General features: G+C 43.7%; 1 protein-coding gene across 1 annotated transcript in view; it reads left to right on the top strand.

Moving 5' to 3' along the window:
* Positions 1–4949: 4949 nt before the first annotated feature.
* Positions 4950–18513, top strand: part of BMP1 (bone morphogenetic protein 1) — a 199930-nt gene continuing 186366 nt past the window's right edge. Inside the window, exon 1 of the mRNA XM_087969608.1 lies at positions 4950–5922. Within this exon, the coding sequence (XP_087825734.1) occupies positions 5769–5922 (154 nt within the window). The 5' untranslated portion in view covers positions 4950–5768. The remainder of the gene's footprint in view (positions 5923–18513) is intronic.

The following is an 18513-nucleotide window of genomic DNA, read 5'->3' as shown; positions in this document are numbered from 1 at the left end:
TCTAACCATACTCACCCTTATGATTGTTGCAGCATCTTTATGTTCACATTATCAAAATTTGGACACTTGGCAACTCTCATATATTTATGATGGCCGCAACATCCTATTTATGATGTGATCACCATCTGTGGCCTTTCCAACCAGCCTCTGAGAAGCAAAGTTAACAGGAGATGCCAGATTCATTTAACAGCCATACAATTCCCTTAACCATGGCATAAATCATAAAATCTGGTGCGACTCAATTGCCTCACTTAGCAACAGAAATTCTTGCCCCAGTTGTAGTTTTAAGTTGAGGTCTTCCTGTACTGTGTAAAGCCTGGAGAAATCCTACCTGGTAAACTGCTGCAACTACAGTGTCACAATTTGTGTTGCTGCCTGTGGGGTTTGCAAAAGCTTTTGTGCGTGTGCAGCTGACAAATTGAGTTGTTTTATTTGTGAGTTTGTTTGCACAGGGAGAGACCAGCACTTCAGGGATTTGAAATGAGAGGGCAAGTCTCATCTTGAGGAGATGGAGACGATTTCACTCATCCCCTCCTGATTAGAAGAAATAACTTTCTGGTTGGGTTGTGAACTTAACTCGAGAGAAAATAGAAACACAGCCGTTTTGTGAAACATTCCAAGCAGAATAATGAGGGATGTTTTAGAATAGAATAGAATCCTATATTGGCCAAGTGTGATTGGACACACAAGGAATTTGTCTTGGTGCAAATGCTCTCAGGGTACATAAAAAGAAAAGAGACATTCGTCAAGAGTCAAGAATCATCAGGTCCAACACTTAATAATAGTCATAGGGTACAATAGGAATAGAAAAGGGAATAGAATAGAATAGAATAGAATAGAATAGAATAGAATAGAATAGAATAAAAAAGGAATAGGATAGAATAGAATAAAAATAGAAATAGAATAGGAATAGAAATAGAAATAGAAATGGAATAGGAATTGAATAGAATTCTTTATTGGCCAAGTGTGATTGGACACACAAGGAATTTGTCTTGGTGCATAAGTTCTCAGGGTATGTAAAAGTAAAGATACATTCTTCAAGAAACATAATGTACAACAATTTATAATAGTCATAGGGTACAATAAGGATAGGATAGAATAGAATAGAAAAGAAAAGAATAGGTTACAGGAGAGAATAGAGAAAAGAATAGAATAGAATTCTTTATTGGCCACGTGTGATTGGACACACAAGGAATTTGTCTTGGTGTAAATGCTCTCAGTGTACATAAAAGAAAAGATACATTTGTCAAGAGTCAAGAATCATCAGGTACAACACTTAATAATAGTCATAGGGTACAATAAGCAATTGAATCATATTAGGAAACAGCCAATATAAATCGTAAGGATACAAGTGACAAAGTTACAGTCATACAGTCACAAGTGGGAGGAGATGGGCGATAAGGAGTGATGAAAAGATTAATAGTAACAGTAATTCAGACTTAGTAAACAGAATAGAATAGTATTAAGAATGATAGGATAGGATAGGAATATAGAATAGAAGAGGAGAATAGAATAGGATATGAATAGGAATATAGAATAGAATAGAATAGAATAGAATAGAATAGAATAGAATAGAATAGAATAGAATAGTGCCTTAACCATGTTACCTACTGTCGTTGGGTAACCTAAATTACCAATGCAGAAAAAGAAGAGGTGAGCAAAAAGGAAAGAAGTGGGAAGTCGGCACCAACCCTGCTCTCTGGGGAATTCTGGGAGTTGAAGTCCACAAGTCTTCAAGTGGTCAAGGATGGACACTCCTGATGTCAACCAGTGGCCCCCAGAAACCTTTTGGGCACCGGTACCGGGAATACACGTTTTGCCACGGACCGGAAGGGATGGGGTTTTGCGTGCTGCCTGCATCCCAAAGATGGGGTTTCATTTGTTTGTCCGGCCCCGTTTATGGCATGCCGGGGGTTGGGGGACCCCTGCTGTGAACCCTAAAATAAAGGGATGCACATTACTTGGCTGGTCTTTTTTTATTTATCTTCCAACATTAGTGGCTCAGAGTCACTCATGCCCTAGTCCAGCTTAAGACTTGTGGACTTCAACTCCCAGAATTCCTCTTCCAGTCATGTTAGCTCAGGAATTCTGGGAGTTGAAGTTCGCAAGTCTTAAAATGGCTGACATTGAAGACCCCCATGCTAGTCCAGGGGTCTTCAAACTTGACAGCTTTAAGACCTGTGGACTTCAACTCCCAGAATTTCTCCTCTAGTCATGTTAGCTCGGGAATTCTGGGAGTTGAAGTCCACAAGTCTTAAACTTGCCCAGTTTGAAGACCCTTGCCCATGTCACTTCCTGCCTTGACTATTGCAACGTGCTTTACATCCGGAAGCTCCAATTGGTGCAAAAATGCAGCAGCCCACATGGTTTTGTGCATACCTTGGTGTGCACATGTATCACCTCTCCTGCCGGATAGCTGAATTGGTTGCCAATTTCAAGGTGTGCTGGTTGTCACCTTTAAAGCCCTTCATGGCTTGGGACCGGGTTATCTGAGGTACCGTCTCTTGCTGGTCACATCTACCCCGACCCATTAGAGGACCTATGGCATGTGTGCCAGAGGTAGCACGCAGAGCCCTCTCTGTGGGCATGCCTGCCATCAACAGGTGCTCTTCTGGTTTCTGGCCCACACATGCACGCTGGCCAGCTGGTCTTTGCAGGCGCTGGAGCACCGGAAAACATCCCAGAAAACGGTCAGAAAATCAGGCCGTTTTGGGGGATGTTTTCCAGGCTGGTTTTGGCCTGAAAAAAAGCCAAAAAAAAACCGTCCTGAAAACACCTAAAAAACGGGCTGAAAACATCCCAAACATGTTTGGGCACTCAGTGCCAAAAAGGTTTGTCATTACTGCCCTAGGGAAATACACCTGGTGGGACCCATAAGAAGGGACTTCTCCGTGGTGGCTCCTTCTCTCTCTGGAACATCACCCCACCCCCCAGAGTTTAGAATGGCCCTCACTCTGATTCTCTTCCAGAAGGCGCTGAAGACCTGGTTCTGCCAGCGGGCCTGGGGAACCCCGAGCGGGATGGAGCCCATCAAATGGCTCATTGTGTGATCTGCTGTCCTCGGGGCGGGGCGGGGGTTGGGCTATTATATGATTTTATTGATTTATTATTTTATTAGGAGCCACGGTGGCGCAGGGTTTAGAGTGCAATATGGCTACTTCTACTGATGGCCAGCAGCTTGATAGTTCGATTCTCACCAGGATCAAGGTTGACTCAGCCTCCCGTCCTTCCGAGGTGGGTAAAATGAGGACCCAGATTGTTGGGGGGCAAGAGGCTGACTCTGTAAACCGCTTAGAGAGGGCTGTAAAAGCACTGTGAAGCGGTATATAAGTCTAAGTGCTATTGCTATTAGTTTTTATAGATAGATAGATAGATAGATAGATAGATAGATAGATAGATAGATAGATAGATAGATAGATAGATAGATAGATAGATATGGTAGGTAGGTAGGTAGGTAGGTAGGTAGATAGATAGATAGATAGATAGATAGATAGATAGATAGATAGATAGATAGATAGATAGATAGATAGATAGATAGATAGATATAGAGATAGGCAGGCAGCAGGCAGGCAGGGAGGCAGGCAGGCAGACAGGCAGACAGGCAGACAGATGGATACAGGTACGTAGGTAGGTAAGTAGGTAGGTAGACAGATATACAGAGAGAGAGAGAGACAGAGACAGAGATAGACAGATAGATACAGGTACGTAGGTAGACAGATAGACAGACAGATACATAGGTAAGTAAGTAGGTAGGTAGACAGATATACAGAGAGAGAGAGACAGAGACAGATAGATAGAGGTACGTAGGTAGACAGATAGACAGATACGTAGGTAGGTAAGTAGGTAGGTAGACAGATATACAGAGAGAGAGAGAGAGACAGATAGATAGAGGTATGTAGGTAGACAGATAGACAGATACGTAGGTAGGTAAGTAGGTAGGTAGACAGATATACAGAGAGAGAGACAGATAGATAGAGGTATGTAGGTAGACAGATAAACAGACAGATAACGTAGGTAGGTAAGTAGGTAGGTAGACAGATATACAGAGAGAGAGAGAGAGAGACAGACAGATAGATACAGGTACATAGGTAGACAGACAGACAGAGACAGATAGGTAGACAGACAGATAGATATAGATACAAATATATATGATGTTTTTATGAGCCGCCTTGAGTCACCACTTGTGAATACGGGGCAAGGTAAATTTTCGAATTAATTAATTCAAAAAAAAATTAGGCCAGGGTTCTCTGGCTGGGATTTCAAAGCAAGCCGGCCCGACTCCCAAAGCCTCATAAAAGGACCCAACTCTTCCCCCACCCCACCCCCTGAAGTCAAGGGCCCACCAGGACCCACAGGCCAGCAGTTCCCTTCCGCTCGGTCCACGTGGCACCAAGCGGGTTGGGGGAGGGGGGCGGGGAAGGCGATGCCCAGGGCCGGAATCCTCCTGAACCCTGACCTTGGCGGGTGCGTGCAAAAGCCGCCCCTCCAGACGACCGGGGTTTCCTTCCCACCCCTTTGCCTTGAAAGGGAGGGAGGGGTCTTTTCTTCTCCCTCGGGGGCTCGCGCCCCCCCCTCCCTCCCCAGGGGAAGAAGCTTCACCCAAGACCCCGCGAGCCGCCTCCTCCTCCTCCTCCTCCTCCTCGGAAGGAGAGAAAAGCAGGCGGGGTTGGGGGGAGGGGGTCGCTCCCCCCTGGCCGGCTCTCTCCTAGGGAGACCCAGGCCAAGTTGACCCCTTCCCAGGAAGCTCCGCTCCGCTCCCGCCCCGCTTTCCGTGGAAACGGCGGGGTTTGCAAAGGAGGGAGGGGGAGATGCTGGGGAGGGGGTGGGTGGGAAACGAGGCTTTTCTTTCTCCTTCCAGCCCCCTCCCCATTTCTCCCCCACCCCCACCCTTGGAAAGGTTCCAGGGCTCGGCTCAACTATTCCGCTCTGTCCTAAGATGCCCTTGCTTGCTCCCACACACCACACACTACTCCTCGTCCCACTTTGGCGGAGTTTTTGCCAAGGGGTCTCCCCCCCTAGGTAAGAAAGGCGGGAGAGGGTGGGAAGGAGGAGGAAGAGGAGGAGGAGGAAGAAGGGGTCCGTCCTGGACTCCCCAGCTTTGTTTCCACGCCTCGCTTTCCGTCCGGCGATGGGGCGGGGGGGGGGGGCAAAAGAACAACAACAAGAAGAAAAAGTTTGCAAGGGATGGGGAGGGAGGGTGTCCTTTCCACGCCCATCCACCGACCGACCCACGCGCAGCCCTCCCTCCGCGGACGAAAGCCGGACCTCGCCGCCGGGCAAAGAGGCTGCGTTGGGGGGTGAGTGAGTGGCAGCATCCCCCTGAAGCTCCAAAGCTTTGCTCTCTCTCTCTCTCTCTCTCTCTCTCTTTCTCTCTCTTTCTCTCTTTCTCCCCCTTTTCTCCTCCATCTCTCCCCCACCCCCCGGGGCTGGCCCAGTTCCCAGGGTTGTACTGTGATCAAACCCTCCAGCTTGGAGGGGGCTGAGCTCCGGCTCTTGAACCCGCCTCCGCCAGACCTCATTTCCCTAAAAGAAAAAGAGAAAAAAAAGAGAGAGCGAAAGAAAGAGAGAGAGAGAGAGAGAGAGAGAAAGGAGGAAAAGAAAAGAAAGAAAGAAAGAAAGAAAGGAGGGGAAACCTCTCCATCTCTTTCCATTTCTCTCCCCTCCCTCCTCCTCCTCTTCCCCTTTCCCACTCTTGTTTCCTCTCTCTCTCCCCCCACCCCCGACCCCCCGTTTCCAGTTCCGTGGAGCATTTCCCGGGACCTGCCAGCATGTCTGCGTTCAAGGGGGGGCTACTCTTCCTTTCCTGCCTGCTGCTGGTGGTCCTGGGACAAGCCGTGGATTTTACAGATTACAGCGACGTCCTGCAAGAGGAAGAGGAGGAAGAGACGGAGGCAATTGAGTATAAAGACCCCTGCAAAGCTGGTAAGCTTTGGAGAGAAAAGTGGGGTGGAAGGAGGGGGGAAATACAGTGTGTGTGTGTGTGTAAGCACACACTGCCGGCACTGCCATTACTTCTCTTGCCACCTCCTTGTGCAAATGTGTGCTGCTTTCCCCCCACTTTTTTATGGCTGGGGGGAAGGAGTGGGTCGGCAAAAGGGGAAACCTGGTGCTCTTTTGTGTGTGTGTGTGTGTGTCTAGCAGCTGGTTGGAGGCTCAGAAAGGGCAGAGGGTCTGTTTGAACCCAGGTCATGCACACTGCCTGGTTGGCAGGGTAGCCTGCAGACAAAAGAAAAGAGGATAGTCTCTCTCTTCCCCCCTTCAACTCCCTCCACAAACACCTCTGCTCTGGCCTTGTAAAGGAACTCTTTTAAAAGTTTGGATGGAGAAGGTTTGACTGTTTCCTAGTATGATTTGATTGCTTATTGTACCCTATGACTATTATTAAGTGTTGTACCTGATGATTCTTGACTCTTGACGAATGTATCTTTTCTTTTATGTACACTGAGAGTATTTACACCAAAACAAATTCCTTGTGTGTCCAATGATACTTGGCCAATAAAGAATTCTATTCTATTCTATTCTCTTCTCTTCTATTTTATTCTATTCTATTCCTATTGTACCCTATGACTATTATTAAGTGTTGTACCTTATAATTCTTGACTCTTGACGAATGTATCTTTTCTTTTATGTACCCTGAGAGCATTTGCACCAAGACAAACTCCTTGTGTGTCCAATCACACTTGGCCAATAAAGAATTCAATTCCATTCTCTTCTATTTTATTCTATTCTATTCTTATTGTACCCTATGACTATTATTAAGTGTTGTACCTGATGATTCTTGACGAATGTATCTTTTCTTTTATGTACACTTGAGAGCATTTGCACCAAGACAAACTCCTTGTGTGTCCAATCATACTTGACCAATAAAGAATTCTATTCCATTCTCTTCTATTTTATTCTACTCTATTCTTATTGTACCCTATGACTATTATTAAGTGTTGTACCTGATGATTCTTGACGAATGCATCTTTTCTTTTATGTACACTTGAGAGCATTTGCACCAAGACAAATTCCTTGTGTGTCCAATCACACTTGGGCAATAAAATAATTCTGTTATATTCTATTGACTTCACAAAACTCCAGCGCTTTTAAGAAGCATATTGGCTCTTGGGACCCACCTCTGCTCTGCAGTTGTCAAGAAGTTGTGTTTGCAACACTCCCACCTCCCCTTGCCCTCCCCGCAGGGTTGTTGTTGTTTCTCTGTTGTTCGTTTCTCGGTCCCTTGCTTTCTTCTTTTCCTACCATCCCGTTTAAAAAAGTATAAAAATAAAAGTGTGTGTGTGTGTGTTTGAGACTCTTTGTGCCTTGGGGCTGTGGAATGAGGCCTCCTCTATTTATGTGTCTCTTCAACAGGGGAATGTTTACAGTGGAAGGGAAGTCCAGGGATGCTATAAGAGGAATGTAAAGGGAAGAGGTTGCCAGAATCTTCTTTCAAATTGTTTGGGCTCAGAAAGTGAAGTTTTGTGGGATGGAATGGCCCTGATTCTGAGTTTATTGTCTCTTTCCCAGCCAAATTATTTACAGCGGTTGGCAGAGAGGCAGCTGTCAAAGGAAACTGTTTCTTAATTTCAGAAGGATTTCTCCAGACCACCTAATTAACCCTGTAACATTTAAGTATTCACTCAGCATGTGCATGCTTGGTAAAATATATATCTAAATGGCAATTTTCCTTATTCTTTGTCCCCATAATGTAGCGTGACTCATACTGGCACTCTAAATTTCAAAAGGCTGTTATATCTGCACTAATCAGATATTTGCACTAAGGTTCATTGGACCTGTGAAACCATGATTGCAGCTTCCCACAGTGTGTGAGGCTGATGCCAAAATTTCTTGGAACGGTATATCCGATTTCATAATTTTGGAGACCCTTCATAGATCTTCTTCTCTGATGTCAAGAGGAGTCATTCTGTTGAAATTGACTTCTGTTGAATGGCATATTTAATCCTGCCAATCAGTAGTAGAGCCTCAATGACTTTTGACAGGACCAACTTGGCAGCCGATGTACTAAGACAGAGGTCTCCAAACTTGGCAACTTTTAAGACTTGTGGACTTCAACTCCCAGAATTCTCCAGCCAGCTATGAATTCTGGGAGTTGAAGTCCACAAGTCTCAAAGTTGCCAAGTTTGGGGATCCTGTACTAAGAAGAAGCTCTTGGAGTTCCCAAAGTTTCAAGCCATTTCAAAATTAAAAAGCAATCCAAAAGATTGAAAGGAGTTGGGTGGAATTGGATAACACAGAGTCCTTGTCGTGCGACCACAATTGTAGCCCAAAATTTATGCTGCTAAGTGAGACATTTGTTCAGTGACTTTTGCCCTATTTTACGACTTTTCTTGCCATTTTTGTTAAGTGAATCACTGCAGTTGTTAAGTTAATTTAGCACAGTTGTTAAGGGAATCTGGCTTCCCCATTGTCTTTGCTGATCAGAAGTTTAGTTTAGTTTACTTTATTGTCATTGCACCTCGTACAGCGAAATTAAGGAGGCCGTGACTGCAGAAAAAACAATGGCTACCAACCTGCCTTCCATGGAGGACCTGTATATACTGCACGAGTCAAAAAGAAGGCTGTGAAAATGCTTACAGACCCCTCACATCCCGGACATAAACTGTTTCATCTCCTACCCTCAAAACAACACTACAGAGCACTGTACACCAGAACAGCTAGACACAAGAACAGGTTTTCCCCCAATGCCATCACTCTGCTAAACAAATAATTCCCTCAACCCTGTCCAACTATTTACTAAGTCTGCATTACTATTACTATTAATCTTTTCATCACTCCTTATCACCCATCCTCTCCCACTTGTGACTGTATGACTGTAACTTTGTCTCTTGTATCCTCACAATTTATATGGACTGTTTCCTAGTAGGATTTGATTACTTATTGTACCCTATGATTATTATTAAGTGTTGTATCTGATGATTCTTGACTCTTGACAAATGTATCTTTACTTTTACATACACTGAGAGCATTTGCACCAAGACAAATTCCTTGTGTGTCCAATCACACTTGGGCAATAAAATAATTCTGTTCTATTCTATTGACTTCACAAAACTCCAGCGCTTTTAAGAAGCATATTGGCTCTTGGGACCCACCTCTGCTCTGCAGTTGTCAAGAAGTTGTGTTTGCAACACTCCCACCTCCCTTGCCCTCCCGCAGGGTTGTTGTTATTTCTCTGTTGTTCGTTTCTCGGTCCCTTGCTTTCTTCTTTCCTACCATCCCGTTTAAAAAAAGTATAAAAATAAAAGTGTGTGTGTGTGTGTTTGAGACTCTTTGTGCCTTGGGGCTGTGGAATGAGGCCTCCTCTATTTATGTGTCTCTTCAACAGGGGAATGTTTACAGTGGAAGGAAGTCCAGGGATGCTATAAGAGGAATGTAAAGGGAAGAGGTTGCCAGAATCTTCTTTCAAATTGTTTGGGCTCAGAAAGTGAAGTTTTGTGGGATGGAATGGCCCTGATTCTGAGTTTATTGTCTCTTTCCCAGCCAAATTATTTACAGCGGTTGGCAGAGAGGCAGCTGTCAAAGGAAACTGTTTCTTAATTTCAGAAGGATTTCTCCAGACCACCTAATTAACCCTGTAACATTTAAGTATTCAGTCAGCATGTGCATGCTTGGTAAAATATATATCTAAATGGCAATTTTCCTTATTCTTTGTCCCCATAATGTAGCGTGACTCATACTGGCACTCTAAATTTCAAAAGGCTGTTATATCTGCACTAATCAGATATTTGCACTAAGGTTCATTGGACCTGTGAAACCATGATTGCAGCTTCCCACAGTGTGTGAGGCTGATGCCAAAATTTCTTGGAACGGTATATCCGATTTCATAATTTTGGAGACCCTTCATAGATCTTCTTCTCTGATGTCAAGAGGAGTCATTCTGTTGAAATTGACTTCTGTTGAATGGCATATTTAATCCTGCCAATCAGTAGTAGAGCCTCAATGACTTTTGACAGGACCAACTTGGCAGCCGATGTACTAAGACAGAGGTCTCCAAACTTGGCACTTTTAAGACTTGTGGACTTCAACTCCCAGAATTCTCCAGCCAGCTATGAATTCTGGGAGTTGAAGTCCACAAGTCTCAAAGTTGCCAAGTTTGGGGATCCTGTACTAAGAAGAAGCTCTTGGAGTTCCCAAAGTTTCAAGCCATTTCAAAATTAAAAAGCAATCCAAAAGATTGAAAGGAGTTGGGTGGAATTGGATAACACAGAGTCCTTGTCGATGCGACCACAATTGTAGCCCAAAATTTATGCTGCTAAGTGAGACATTTGTTCAGTGACTTTTGCCCTATTTACGACTTTTCTTGCCATTTTGTTAAGTGAATCACTGCAGTTGTTAAGTTAATTTAGCACAGTTGTTAAGGGAATCTGGCTTCCCCATTGTCTTTGCTGATCAGAAGTTTAGTTTAGTTTACTTTATTGTCATTGCACCTCGTACAGCGAAATTAAGGAGGTCGTGACTGCAGAAAAAACAATGGCTACCAACCTGCCTTCCATGGAGGACCTGTATATACTGCACGAGTCAAAAGAAGGCTGTGAAAATACTTACAGACCCCTCACATCCCGGACATAAACTGTTTCATCTCCTACCCTCAAAACAACACTACAGAGCACTGCACACCAGAACAGCTAGACACAAGAACAGGTTTTCCCCCAATGCCATCACTCTGCTAAACAAATAATTCCCTCAACCCTGTCCAACTATTTACTAAGTCTGCATTACTATTACTATTAATCTTTTCATCACTCCTTATCACCCATCCTCTCCCACTTGTGACTGTATGACTGTAACTTTGTCTCTTGTATCCTCACAATTTATATGGACTGTTTCCTAGTAGGATTTGATTACTTATTGTACCCTATGATTATTATTAAGTGTTGTATCTGATGATTCTTGACTCTTGACAAATGTATCTTTACTTTTATATACACTGAGAGCATTTGCACCAAGACAAATTCCTTTGGGTCCAATCACACTTGGCCAATAAAGAATTCTATTCTATTCTATTCTATTCTATTCTATTCTATTCTATTCTATTCTATTCTATTCTATTCTATTCTATTCCATTCCATTCCATTCCATTCCATATTCTATTCCATTCCATATTCTATTCCATTCTATTCCAGGACATTGCAACAGTCAAAAATACGAGTCAGTTGCCAACTGTCTGAATTTTTCTTCATGTAACCATGGGGATGCTGCAATCGTCCTAGGTGTGAAAAATAGTCATAAGTTACTTTTTTCACAAATGTTGTAACTTTGAATGGCCACTAAATGAACTGTTGTAAGTTGAGGATTACTTTACAGGGGAATATGGGAGACAGGAAGTCAGTTTTTAAAAGATGCTTTCGAGTCAACCAGACTAAGCAATGCAGAAAATTACAAGCCCCAATCACCCACTTTGCCAATGATAATGAAGTTCTGCTCCTGATGGGGAAAAAAATACTAAAATGCAGCAAGTTTATGAATGTGTTCTCAAGTGGGCTTGGAAAGCCTTTTTAAAAAAATGTATCTAAGAAGCATAGAGTGATTCGCCAGCAGCTGGTGCAGACAGCTGAGGTCTCGGAGAGCGAGGACTCAGATGAGGGGCCTGCGTGTGATGCAGGGATGGGGGCCAGGACCATCAGGGAGTAGAATGATGCCTTTGGAGATTGTGGAGCTGGCAGCAGCGATGAGGAGGTTCCGAGGAGACTGTGCCCAGTGCATGTGCGGACAGGGCTGCTCGAAGGAAAGAGCAGCTGCAGCAGCATGGGCAACTCAGGAATAAGGCTGCACGGTGATGGCCCTCCTTAAGAGATAAAAGCCAGCTGAGAAACTGGAGTTCTTTGCAGGAAGCAAAGAAGTTTGATACTGGAGACTGGTGGACAATAGGAATATCTGAGTTGGTAATTGGAGACTCTTTGATTTGTTGTTTAGGAACTTTTATCTGTTGTTCTTGGCAGCCTCGCAAAAACTTGGTAAGGCTCTTCCTTATTGGAAGAATAAGAACTCTTCCTAATTAGTTGGAAGCAGCCTTTTATCTGTGAAGAAACAGGATTAAGTAAATGAAACAGTAAAAGGTTGTGCTGTTACCTTTGTCTTGTGTTTACTCTCTTGGAACCAGGTTTGGGTCAGGTGTAGTGGCTAAGGCATGAGATTAGAAACCAGGAGACTGTGAGTTCTAGTCCTGCCTTTGACCTTGGGCCAGTCACCTTCATTTCCCTTTCTGTTCTGAGGCCTGTGAGCAATATCTCATCTTACTTGGTGAAGGGCTCCTGGTAGATCCAGATGTTGGGGCAGTGAGAACAAGCAGTTTCCATGCAGGCTTAGGACACACAGTTATTTTATATTTTTTTACTTTCCCATACAAAATTCAAAGCGAACAGAGGTGATCAGCATTTACATGGATAGAAGGTGTAGATCAGGGGTCTCCAACCTTGGCAGCTTTAAGTCCCGTGGACTTCAACTCCCAGAATTCCTCAGTCATGGAATTGAAGTCCACAAGGACTTATCCTAGGACTTACCATAGACTTCAATTCCCAGAATTCCTCAGCCTGCAAAGCTGGTTGAGAAATTCTGGGAAGTGAAGTCCACAAGTCTTAAAGTTGCCAAGATTGGAGACCTCTGGTGTAAATTCTCTTCCTTTTACACAGTTTATACAGATAAAGATTCTATCCTGTCCTAGGATTCTGGTATAAGCCATAATGATTTCAAAGAAATCAGTACTGTAAGGCTCACTCCTGATTCCAAAACATAAATCATCACATCAAATGCTGTAACCTTGATTTTTTTCACACACACACTCACACACTCACACACACACCCAAAACCGAAGGGCACTGAAATTGCTGTGATTGATTTCCAAATAGGTATATTCAGAAGGGATGCGATAGCTCAGTGGCTAAGATGCTGAGCTTGTCGATCAGAAAGGTCAGCAGTTGGGCGGTTCAAATCCCTAGCACCACGTAATGGAGTGAGTTCCCGTTACTTGTCCCAGCTTCTGCCAACTTAGCAGTTCGAAAGCATGTAAAAAAATGTGAGTAGAAAAATAGGGACCACCTTGGTGGGAAGGGAACAGTGTTCCGTGCGCCTTCGGTGTTTAGTCCTGCTGACCACACGACCATGGAGACGTCTTCGGACAGCGCTGGCTCTTTGGTTTTGTAATGGAGATGAGCAGCGCCCCCTAGAGCCGGAAACGATTAGCACAGATGTGCAAGGGGAACCTTTACCTTTATATTCAGTGTTGGCCTTTAAGTCTTGACGTACAACCGTTCATTTAGTGACTGTTCACAACGGCACTGAAAAAAGTGACTTTTGACCGTTTTTCACACTTATGACCGTTGCAGCATCTCCATGGTTATGTGATCAAAATTCAGACGATTGGCAACTGACTATATTTGTGACAGTTGCAGTGTCTCCTTTTGCGTCCTTCTGACAAGCAAAATGAACGGGGAAGCCAGATTAACTTAACAACATGTTACTAATTTAACAACTGCAGTGATTCACTTAACAACGGTGACAAGACAGATGGTAAAAATGGGGGCAAAACTCACTTTAACAAATGTCTCACTTAGCAGCAGAAATGTTGAGCTCAATTGTGATCGTACGGTTGAGGAATTACCTGTAATCTGAAAACACCCTTTGAGAAAAAGGTGATTTTTCTATATTTCACCTCTATGCTGAAGTGGAGCAGATAATTTACTGCCTGCAGGCCACATGAATTCCTAGTCTTGTTTGGTGTCTACTCCCATTTATGCATGCTTAAGATTGCAGTCTGAGAATTTAGAACAACTTATGTGTCATGCAGTCTTCAGTTAGAACTTAATCTTTTATAACAACCTCTTTTTTTTTTATCTCCTATGAAATTTCTAGCTCTGGTAGTTAAAAACAATACAGTTTGTTTGTTTCTGGGTCTGAAACTCATTAAGAGTGTTGTACAGAATAGGATTCCAACTCCATTCTTTCTTTGGGTGTTTAACATTTTTTATTAATCGATCAGAGTATAAAATATGAAGAAAATGAAAACAATGGGAAACTAAGAGAGGAAAAAGGGGAAAGGAGAAAGTGTGGGGTAGAAGGGGAACAGGAGGGGAAGAAAGCATTGACTTCTGAATCTCTGAGTAGAAGATAATAACATAATTGCCTCAAGGTTTTACTTTTACACAATAATATAGACTAGCCATTTCTATAACAACAAACCTATCTAATGAGCGAAATCAAAGTTTCATTTTTTTTCCATCACAAGCACAAAATCCAGAAGCAGTTTCCACTCTTTGAAAGCCAAATTCCTGATCTGAAGGATCCGAATCAGAATTTTGACTTGTGTAAGCTGAGCTAATGTGCCAGTGACATTTCTTCAGAAAATCCTCACTGGTAGACAGCATCCAGTGTGAACAAGAAGCTGTTTTCTTCCAGAGCTGGACTGAGGTTCCCAAAAGCAAGGTGTCCTGTGATAGGCATGTTGAGACTCTAGAAAAGAGTACAGAAAAGAGCAATAAAGATGATTAGATTAGATTTACAGAGTTGGAAGGGACCTTGTAGGTCATCTAGTCCAACTCACCGTCCAAGCAGGAGACCCTACACCATTTCTGACCGATGGCAGTTTCTTCTTGAAAGCCTCCAGGGATGAAGCTCCCAGAACTTCTGAAGGCAACTTCTGTTCCATGGGTTGATTGTTCTCACTGTCACAAAATTCCTCCTTATTTCCAGGTTGAATCTCTCCTTGATCAGTTTCCATCCATTATTCCTTTTCTGGCCTTTGGGTGCTTTTGAGAGTAGCTTGACCTCCTTCCTCCTCTCTGTGGCATCCCCTCAAATATTGGAAGACTGCTATCCTGTCAGCCCTGGTCCTTCTCTTAACTAGACTAGCCAGGCCCACCAGTTCCTGCAACCGTTCATCGTATGTCTTAGTCCCTGGTCCCCTAATCATCCTGGTTGTTTTTCTCTGCACTTTTTCTAGAGTCTCAACATGATTAGGAGGATAAAACATATAAAGAACAGTTGCAGGAATTGAGTTTGTCTAGTTTACTGAAAAGAAGGACTAGGGCTGACATGAGAGCAGTGTTCTAATATCTAAGGGGTTGCCACAAAGAAGAGGGAGTCTAAATCAATTCTCAAAAACACCAGAAGGCAGGACAAGAAGCAAAAGATGGAAACTCATCAAGGAGAGAAGCAACCTAGAACTAAGGAGAAATTTACTGACAGTGAGAACAATTAATCAATGGAACAATTTGCCTCCAGAAGTTGTGAATGCTCCAACACTGGAAGTTTTAAAAAAGATGTTGGATAACCATTTGTCTGAAGTGGTGTAGGGTTTCCTGCCTAGGCAGGGGGTTGGACTAGAAGACCTCCAAGGTCCCTTCCAACTCTGTTATTCTGTTAATTTTAATCAGCCACTGTTATTGTTTTTAACACTTAACAGTAGTGTGGGCTTTTTCAAACAGCACGCAGTAATGTTTTAAGCAAGCGACAGTGAAATATTAGCAGGTTTTATAGAAATACGTTGGAGTACTAGAGAGACATCAAGTGATAACCTTAAATGGATATTTCTTTTGAAATAGTCCAGCAATTGCCTGCATGCAGGGCAGCAACTTGTACAGATTCTCCCAAAGATGCCAATGTAAATGTGCCCAAAGATGCCGTATTTAACTGAAACAGGGTTGTTTATTCCCTATAGTGAAAAACAATATCTTATCAAAAAGCATTCAGAAATCCTCATTTGTACAGTTCATTAATATCCTGATTTATGGCTCCCTCTCGTCAGAGAGCTACTGTCCATTTACATATAAATGAGCTCACACATGCAGATTTTTACGGTATTCAAAGCATTCCTTTGGGAAGCGTGATTTCCCTCTGCCGTGATATTCTGGAAAGAGTTTTCTAAATTATGTAAATACAAAAGCATTTAAGATAGGTTTATCCCTGCTTAAACCACTTGACCCATGCTTATATAGACCAATTCCCCAGGGCTGGCTAGGGAATGCTGGGATTTGAAGTCCACACACAGTCAAGGTTGAGAAATCCTGTTTAGACAGTCAGGCCATCGGAATGAATTATTTCCCTTGTACTTGAACACATATTTGCTGAAGTGTCTGGATTCCAATCTGGTGAGAAGAAATTATTAGCAGTGCTGGAATATTTATGCCATGTTATAATAGGTAATGAAGCGCCATGAAAAAAAATATTCATCCTTCCTTTTTAAAACAAAACAATAATAAAATAATAACAGAATAGCAGAGTTGGAAGGGACCTTGTAGGTCATCTACTCCAGTGGTCGCCAACTGGTGGGCCGGGGACCACTGGTGGTCCACGAGAAAATGTTGATGAGAATTGTCCCCCCCCCCTTGAAAGCAATTAATGCAGGCTGTGCAGGAACACACGTGGACTGCCCTCCCGTTGGCCCCCATCCTTCGGCCAAGCACAAACCTTACCTTGAGTAGAGCCACGCGAGCTGGAACTGGAGGGTAAGACCAACGGGGTTGGGTGGGAAATCCAACCCAGGATGGCTTGCTGATGTTGGTGGGAAAATTGGTCCCATATTCCAGAGCTGCAGTAGTCACAGGACTGGCCCTTTGGTCATCCCGGAGCAGCTTCTCCAGTCCATGGCAGGCCGGTGCACCCGGGTGGAGGAGCAGCTGCTCTGGGATGACCAAAGGGCCAGTCCTGTGACTCCTGCAGCTCTGGAACATGGGACCGACTTTCCCACCCACGTCAGCAAGCCACCGTCAGTCAAAATCCATATTAGTGGTCTGCGGGATTTAAAATTATGAGTTTGGTGGTCCCTGAGGTCCAAAAGGTTGGCGACCCCTGTTCTAGTCCAACCTCCCCTGCTCAAACAGGAAGCTCCAGACAAATGCTTGTCCAAACTCTTCTTTAAAACCTCCAATAATGGATCACTCACAACTTTTGGAGACAAGTCATTCTGCTGATTAATTGTTCTGACTGTTAGGAAATTCCTTCTTAGGTCTAAGTTAGATTGCTCCTTGATAGGTTTCCACCCATTGTTTCTTGTCCTTCTTTCTGGTGCTTTGGAAAATAGGTCGAACCCCCTCTTCTTTGTGGCAGCTCCTCAAATATTGGAACACTGCGATCATGTCACCTGTCATAATGTTTCACCCTGACTAGCAGTTAAGCTTTCTGAATTAGTATATGTGATGACCCAGGGTGGGATACAAAAGCAACACAGTCACGAAAGCAGGTGAAGCCCCTTTAATTCCTTCAGCTTGGCTTCAAAGTTCCAAATATCCGTGACTGGAGACAAAAAACTTCCCCACAAACAGTTAGAAAAAAGAAGAAATGCCATCCAAACTAAAAATTCCTATAAATTATAAATAGAAAAAAACAACACGAATCACACTGAAGCAATTAAGGAGACCAGGCAAGATAAGGGCTTGAAGACGTCCACAGATATTGGAACACACACTGGGAAGGACACCAGAACTCAGATAAGAACTGACAGACTAGAAATATTTTCGTGCTTTGTTTGCAGCACTGGCCTATGTGCATGTCCGTCCTTTTAAACAGTCCTCACAGCTGCAGCCCATGAAGAGGATCAAGGCCCTTTCCTCCCCCGTAGACCACGCCATTCATGTTTCTCCCTTATCCTCCTCCCTGCGTGCCCTAGGATGGAGAGGGGATGGGCCTGGGTCTTCCTCTGACTGCCCAGCCAGCCTCTGCTCTTCCCCAACTTCCTCCACAACCTCCAGAGCCACACTTCCACTCCCTGTCACCTGTTCCTCCTCTCCCTCGAACAACAGGGGCATGACAGTATATTCTACATTTTTGGAAGGTCTGAGCAGAGCACAATGTATTTAGTAATACAATTTATTCTTTGTACACCCTACTCCTTCAACAGCGTTCAGATTTCCATTGCGGCATTGTGTTATATTTACAGATAGTCCTCAACTTATGATCACAATGGAGCCCAAAATTTCCATTGCTAAGCAAGACATGTGTTAAGTGAGTTTGGCCTCATTTTATGACCTTTTTTTGCCACAGTTGTTAAGCAAATTGCTGCTGTTATTAAGTGAATTGTGTTATTCTGACCAAGGCTTCCGAGACCGTAATTATGCACACTCTTATTTTAAAAACAAGTCTTGTTTTATTGCAACACTGGGAATTGTTTTCATTCCCAGCCGGTAATGAATCTCAAACAGTCCCTCGAGATAAGCACCCACCTTTCTTTCCTGTGAAGTGCTGCCAATAACAGGAATGTCAAATGAACTAGAAAAAAAAACCAACCGAAGTACAAAGAGCTTCAAGAATGAGCCTGAACTGAACGAACGACTTTGCTTCCTGCAAAGGTTTTGTCATCTTTGCCTGTCCTTTATACCTTATGGGAGGGGCAATCACCTCCCAGCCTTACTCCCTTGCTCGCCCCTTTTGTTTCTCTAAAGAGCCTCTGGAGGCTCCAGAGTCAGCACCCCATTCCCAGATGGTCCCGGGCCCATCTCTGCATCAAATGCAGGACCCTCATCCAAATATTCTCCAGACTTCTGGACTGATCCCTGTTCTTCCCCACTGTCCGATTCTGCTGCC

This window comes from Notechis scutatus, chromosome 7 (assembly GCF_049901735.1).
Source record: "Notechis scutatus isolate UNSWTSFEM ecotype Mainland chromosome 7, rNotScu1.2, whole genome shotgun sequence".
Taxonomy (NCBI): Eukaryota; Metazoa; Chordata; class Lepidosauria; order Squamata; family Elapidae; genus Notechis; species Notechis scutatus.
The sequence above is the reverse complement of the archived record's forward strand: the minus strand, read 5'-3'. Positions and strand labels throughout refer to the sequence as shown.